Source organism: Platichthys flesus, chromosome 16, assembly GCF_949316205.1.
Source record: "Platichthys flesus chromosome 16, fPlaFle2.1, whole genome shotgun sequence".
Taxonomy (NCBI): Eukaryota; Metazoa; Chordata; class Actinopteri; order Pleuronectiformes; family Pleuronectidae; genus Platichthys; species Platichthys flesus.
The window spans coordinates 16,944,344-16,951,070 of record NC_084960.1 but is presented as its reverse complement, the minus strand read 5'-3'; the positions used below and the strand labels follow the sequence as shown (position 1 = coordinate 16,951,070).

The window sequence follows — 6,727 nt, the reverse complement described above, 5'->3', positions numbered from 1 at the left end:
AAAATAAAATATCAAGGTATTTCATTATGTAACTGTACTCGGAGGTCAGGATTTTCGAAAAGTGGGAAGTTAAGTTTGCATGTTTGCATCAACCATTGTATTGAGCGCACACACCACCTAACCCCCGGCTGAGGCTGCTGACCTTTTGGTCGGCTTACGTGCTCGGCATACACCACTGCATCCCGTCCAGGGTTGACTAAAAGGTATGATAGGGCAGGTGGATGGATGCTATGTTCACTGTGTAATCAGAACTGAGCAAAAGTGAGATTAGGTAATGTAAACTATTCATTCTGCACATGCAGTACACTTATGTGCTAAAACAAAAGCACGATACCCGCCAAATATACTGTTGGTCCTCAACGTACCTCCCAAACACTTAAGACCCACCAAGGTTTTGACTCTACAAGACCACTGAAGGGGTCCTGTGGGTATCTGGTACGAAGACGTTATGAGCTGAAGTCCTTGAGGGAGCAAGATAGAGTTGTTGTAGATTGGAGCCCCCAACACCTTGTCACTGGTTCATTGTTACTGATCACTTGTTCATGGTTGGCCCTTCCTCTGACCAAGGACAGTAGTTGGCATCCAACAATTCTCTCCATTTCAGAGATACTCATCGATCATCAATCTGGCCCTTGTCAAGGCTCTCTGGTCTTTCAACACATTGACCGTAAAAACTGATTCAGATTGTTTCAAGTTTTTTTTCCACTTCAACTGTGAGATATTTAAGAATTTGACTCATCTATGTATTTCAGGGGGTATTTCAATTCAGGGGCTACATCCCTCTGATGTCTAATACGGTGTGGCCTCATAGAATATATAGAGAAGGTCTGGTCTAAGGAGTATTTCCTACTTGCGTCACCAGCTTGTCCTGCTCTTACGGTTGCATCATTAGCTACTGTGAGCCACTGGATTCAATTCATAGCTAGCAAGTTAGCTTCATCCCCAGCATTAATGGGGACATATTATGCCCATTTTACCACAGTTGATATGGTTCCTTGGGGTCTTAAGGAAATGTCTGTAACATATTTTGGTAAAAATACCACAAGGATCCTTTAGAACAGCACCCTTTTGCTGTGACACTGTGTGGTACCCTTCAGTTTTCATAAAAACTCAAACGGTGTTTACTTTGTCCAGTCTGAGCTACTACAAGAAACACAGCTGCCTCCATAGAGAGGACCCCCACTTATGTAAATATAGTAAAGTATTAAAATATTAAGGGCCCATTCTAGGGTAAATAAAAACACAATTTGTATAATTTAGATGAAACACACTCATGAAGACATCTATTGTATTATTTTATATAAAATTTCTGTCAATAGATCCTTCACCTAAATCTTCAACACTGGACATTTACATGCAGCCTCCAAAGGATGCAGATGCCTGAATTTGGAACAAGCCCGAGAGACACCACCTAATATGGAAAAGTGCACCTTTACAAACGACACCAGAAGCAAAAGTCTGTTTTTGATTTATAATATACATATATCAAACCTGTTTATCAGCTAACATTAGAATCATCAATTTATGTGAAGGCAAATGTTTTAAGTAAATATACAGTGTTGTAATAACATATTTAGAACCCCTCAAAAATAAGATGCATCTCAAGCAGTACATCCTGAGGAGTACTCTACTACTACATACTACTACATGTTTTTAACACCTGGCATTCTCTTACCAATTACCACTTTCAGGTTTATTTTCCAAAACATATTTAGAACTAACCAGTAATATATATTTTTTTAAAGGCAATGATACTGGAAACATAAAACTATTTAACTTATTTATACTGATAAATGCTGATATTTTCCAAACTAGACACTTTGAGTGATGAGGCTGTTTGTCTCAACTGACCTTCAGCTCCTAAAAGGATTAGCTGATACAGGCGGATTGTTAACCCGAGCCTAATTCCTTTCATAAGGAGCTCTCCTGCCTGACTTTCTTATTATCAACCTAATGCTGCCTAGCGAGAGTGAACAGGCCCTAAGTAAAATTGTGGAGAGTCATGACTCAGCACTATTCAATTTGTATAGACATTAAGTAAAGATATTTGGGCCTATTCTGCCTTGAAAAAAATCAATGACTGTCTATGACACATACACATTTATTATAATGTAGTAACCTGAAAACAAAATATTATCTTGTACAAGAAGAGCCATTTAATTGTGTATCCACATGAAATCAAATGATTTCAGTGGCTGCAAAGTTGGCTGCTAATTAGCTTTTTTTGAACTAGTTTATCTAGTTTTACTTTTTATTGTTCTTTTCAATTTCTTTTGTTATAATAATACAGTTACTAAGATGTTAGAGCATCAATTTATATTTCTCATTTCAGGAAACAGGCAAAGGTTTTAGCTTTAGCTGGCTCTTTAGCTAGGGAGGCTTAAGTTGGAGTGCAGTAACCACAGTTTGGTTGCTCCTTAAAAGTTTGTTTGCATTGTTTAAAAACATGATAAAGTATGTAGTATAAAACTGCAGTTTTATGGTAATGTACGCTAACACTACATCAAAGTGTTGTCAATTTTGCAAAATGTATTGCTTTATGACTTTGTAGGGAGGAATAATACTAGATACACAAAGAACCAACATTCAAACGCTGGGATTGATTTCTAAAGTTCCTCTACTTAGAGTTTCTATAATTGAGGACAATGTCTGATTGCTTTCTGGTACACAGACAAAAACACAACACTGTCTGGCTGATAGCACAGAGAAGAAAATGGAGGGGTCGAGTGTTAAAGCAATCATATCACATAAGAATGTAAACAGAGAAATAAAACAGTTTTTGAAACACGAAAAAGAGCTTTCTTGCAGGCAAACTAATGCTTCTTCTCTTTTAGCTTGTCTTTAATTTTTTGAGGTTCATCATATTGTATCAACCGCAAGATGTCCTTGTTGTCCATCACGCCCTGAATGAATTCTCCCTCTGAGATTTTATCTGTGGAAGTACAAAAGTAAAATATAGTGTAGAAGCAAATTAGAAATGTTTTGAAAAAAAATGTAAGATACTTTAATGGATGTAGGGAGTTGATGAATAATGAATTACCGTTCTCTTTCTTCCCAAAAAATTCCCAGATTTTCTCAGACCTCTTCTCTGGTGTGTTTTCATCCTCAGGGAGATTCTTCTGGTCGTCAGCAGGAATCATGTTGAATATTGACTGCAATTTACGAAACAGATCATGAATTGTGCATTCAGACAGTATTTAAATATCTTTAAATAATTAACGTATCTACACTTGGGGTCAAACGTTTTAGAACCTGTGAATAACCTAAAAACAGCTTTCTGACTTCTTCCAGGGATCAAGATAAAACCGTGTTTCGGCAGCAATCGAGATAAAAGAAGCTTTGAGAGTTAATACAAAACTTCCTTCAGGAGCCCCAACCTTCTTTGTTATTCTACACAGCTAAAAGACTTATGTAACTCAAGTTTGTGTTGTATGCTCTGATACATTTATGCAAATATACTGTACCGCAGAAATAGTGCTGTATATAGCTATCTGGATGGTGGGGAAAAAGACAAGTAACAAAGGAAGTTAGAAGGAGGACAGAAGGTGATAGCAAAGAAAACAACAAGTGCAACATATTCCTAGGAATGTCCTCAAAAGTGTAGGGATGAACTTTTCAAACAATGATTGATTCCCATTGCATAAGAAAACATCACAAGAGTTTGTTTTGCTGCTGAAGTCAAAGATTTAGATTGAATTTAGGATTTGTGATTCCAATTTTTCTCCTATTATTTGCTTTGTGTCACTCTATATGAAATAATTATTCTAACTAAATTGTTGCTCCAAAACTTTTGACCAGTGGTATATGTATTTTGTTTATGAATTTTAGAATGGCTTCAGTTAGAACTTAAACTAATAGAAAATGAATCAGCAACAACTCTAATAATTGATAAATTACCATTCATCATTCAATCAAAAACAATTCAAGTTCCTAGATGTTTTTTTCTCTTTTCTGTACATTTAATGTTTTGCCTGTTTGAATAAACAAACAAATCCCCAAAATATAATTGGAAAAATTGACATGCTGTTTTAAAAACAAAATATATCATATAACAAGGTAATAATTATTAGATTAATTGATCATTTATGGCAATCTGTCAATGAAGAGCCTGGCTGTTATTCTTTAGATTGATCAATAGACACTTTAAAAATAAGGATTTCAACTTGTACAATGTGTGAAAAGGTTTTGGTTTGTAGCTGAATTGAAGTCTAATGTTATTAATTATGCAGGGGTAGCAACACATTGTCGAAAGTATGCTTCAGGTTATGAGTAGCAAGCTTTACAGCACACGGTTCTCTGCACCACCCTACTGAGTGAACAAAGAAGGTAGAAGTACCTTAACAATCTCTTGGATTTCATTTTTGCTGATGGTTCCATTCCCATCAACGTCGTACAGTGCAAAGGCCCACTCCAGCTTCTGCATAGTCTTTCCCCCTGAGGTCAGGTGCAGGGCGACAATGTACTCCTTAAAGTCCAAAGTTCCGTCTGCATTGGTGTCGAAGCTCCTGAATACGTGCCGAGCATACGCTGTGGGGTCTGCGTCGGGAAAGAAGCTGGCGTAGATGCCTTCAAACTGCTGCTTGCTAATCTTTCCGCCAGGACACTCCTTCAGGAAGGACTGGTACCAAGTGCAGAGCTCGGTCTCTGAGTATTTTGTATTGGATTTCAGCTCCTCCAGGAGCTTATTCGACAAAGCACTGCTCTTTGCGTTCCCCATCCTACGCAGAAAGTGGAAACTAACTTTTTTATCGATGATGTGCAGGGGGTGAAACCTCTGTGAAGTTCACTTCACTCGGCCTTGTCTTCACCCGGGAAGCCCCTCAAGGTGCAAAATGGGATTATAGTCATCACTACCTAAGTCCAGACAGCTGTCGTAAAGATTAAAGGGATAACTACGTCACACCACTATGGCAACTTTATGAAGACACAGTTAAATAGTCTAGGTATAAGCAGAGGATTAAAACAGGTGGATAGAATTCTAAAGGTCACCATCTGGGAGACCCTTTATCCTAGTCCAGCATTATTGCTTAAAGTACAATCCCTTCTGCATCTCTAGGCTTAATAACTCACTTTCAATATTTAGTTACATCATGCTATACACAAAAAAAATGATTGGTACTAGAAGAAGTATGTAATCAAGCATTCATTTTTGCGTCCATCCTGCTTTCCATCCATCCACATCTCTGTGATTCTCTTTTTGCCTTTTCATAATTATATTTATTTTTATACCTTTTTGCTTTATTCGTTTTTTTTTTACTTATATTGATATTTTGTGGAATCGGCTGTTAAAAAACAAGTTTATGTTTTATCAGCTAATCTAAGTAAATTGTAAAAAGACAAATATCATTTAACATAGCATTTCACTGTTAAATGAAAACACTGATAAAGGGGACATGAACAATATCAAGATTTTCAAGAACAGAGCTTAACCTGCATCAGCTAATATAATGAAAGTGCCTCTCTGACAGGGGTATGATAACTTTTTGAAATGTTTTAACTTTAGGGCTATACAAAGCATAAATAACAATACATTTAATTTAATTAAATTTCTATCTTTGAAATTAATTCAAAAGATTAGTAAGGAGACAAGGAAAATTTGTAAAAATGTGGTCAGATTTTACCAAACTTTTGTATATTTTTTATCATCAATAAAAAAAAAATCTAAACTCAACAACAAAGCTGCTTTCCGTTTCCCCATGGATCACTTCCCAATGGACCCAGTCTTGGTTCTGTTCTGTTTATCATACAGCTATAAAAACTGTTATACTGAGACATGCAGCCTGGTTTTAACTATCTCAAAAATGAGTGATTTGAAACATTATAAATGCAGAAAGAAACAAATTAAAATCATTTATTATAACCAATGACAATTTAAGTCTTCAAAATCTTGTCTATGGTATATGCCATCGTCTATCCACAAAAACACTCCCATTCAACTGTTTTTGTTTGCTCCATTGATTCTTTGTATGATTTAAATCTGTCTGCAGGGAGACAGTGAAGGCAGCAATGGACTCAGACGAGGCCGGCCGGGTGCTGGGGATCATCGTGCTGGCCTGCGTGGGATGGACCGTTGCTCTACAATAGGAGATTATCCATGTCTCCCGTGTTATAGTCTCTGGCCAGATTACAAGACCATCTGCTGCAGTGGTGCCAAAACCACCGCGAGTGAAGGTAATTAAAGAAGCGATGTGAGACAAAAGCTGTGAAATGGCAGAGTGTTGGAGTTGCTCAGCTAAAAAACATATAACAGATGTGTAGCGTGCTGACATTGATGCCTTTAGGATGAAGGTGATGGACTCCACTATTCCAGTGGGTAGCTGGATTGCTGAGGATCAGTGGGGGGCCAATTGTTTTGCTCAGGAAATGAGACACGTCTCCTGATTCTACTAAATCTGCTTTAATCTCAGTGAATGTTATTATTTCTTATTTTCTACATTGAGCCATGATTTACTACTGAGTATGTTTTTCCTTGTATGAAACCGGAAACACAGATTTATCCTGGTTACTCAGAGGGTTTGTTTTTTGACAAAACACTTTTTTAGCTGTCACACACATTCAAATCACATATTTACATGTATACTTGCTATAAATAACTTACTAATGGATTGTAAATATTTACGTTTTAAAATATAATAGATATATACACCATGTGTCATATTTTATCATATACATGAATTAAACATAACCAGAAGTGAATACTTGAAATGTGAAGAGGTTGTAAAAAAAA

At 36.7% G+C, this 6,727-nt stretch overlaps 1 protein-coding gene across 1 annotated transcript; it reads right to left on the bottom strand.

Moving 5' to 3' along the window:
• Window positions 1-1,282: 1,282 nt before the first annotated feature.
• rcvrna (recoverin a) lies at window positions 1,283-4,839 on the bottom strand. Its single transcript, XM_062407249.1, has 3 exons — window positions 4,337-4,839; window positions 3,041-3,152; window positions 1,283-2,932 (listed from the first exon to the last, which is right to left on the bottom strand). The coding sequence occupies exons 1-3, from the start codon at window positions 4,715-4,717 to the stop codon at window positions 2,814-2,816; spliced, it is 612 nt and encodes a 203-aa protein (XP_062263233.1). The 5' UTR covers window positions 4,718-4,839; the 3' UTR covers window positions 1,283-2,813.
• Between the last annotated feature and the right edge of the window lie 1,888 nt (window positions 4,840-6,727).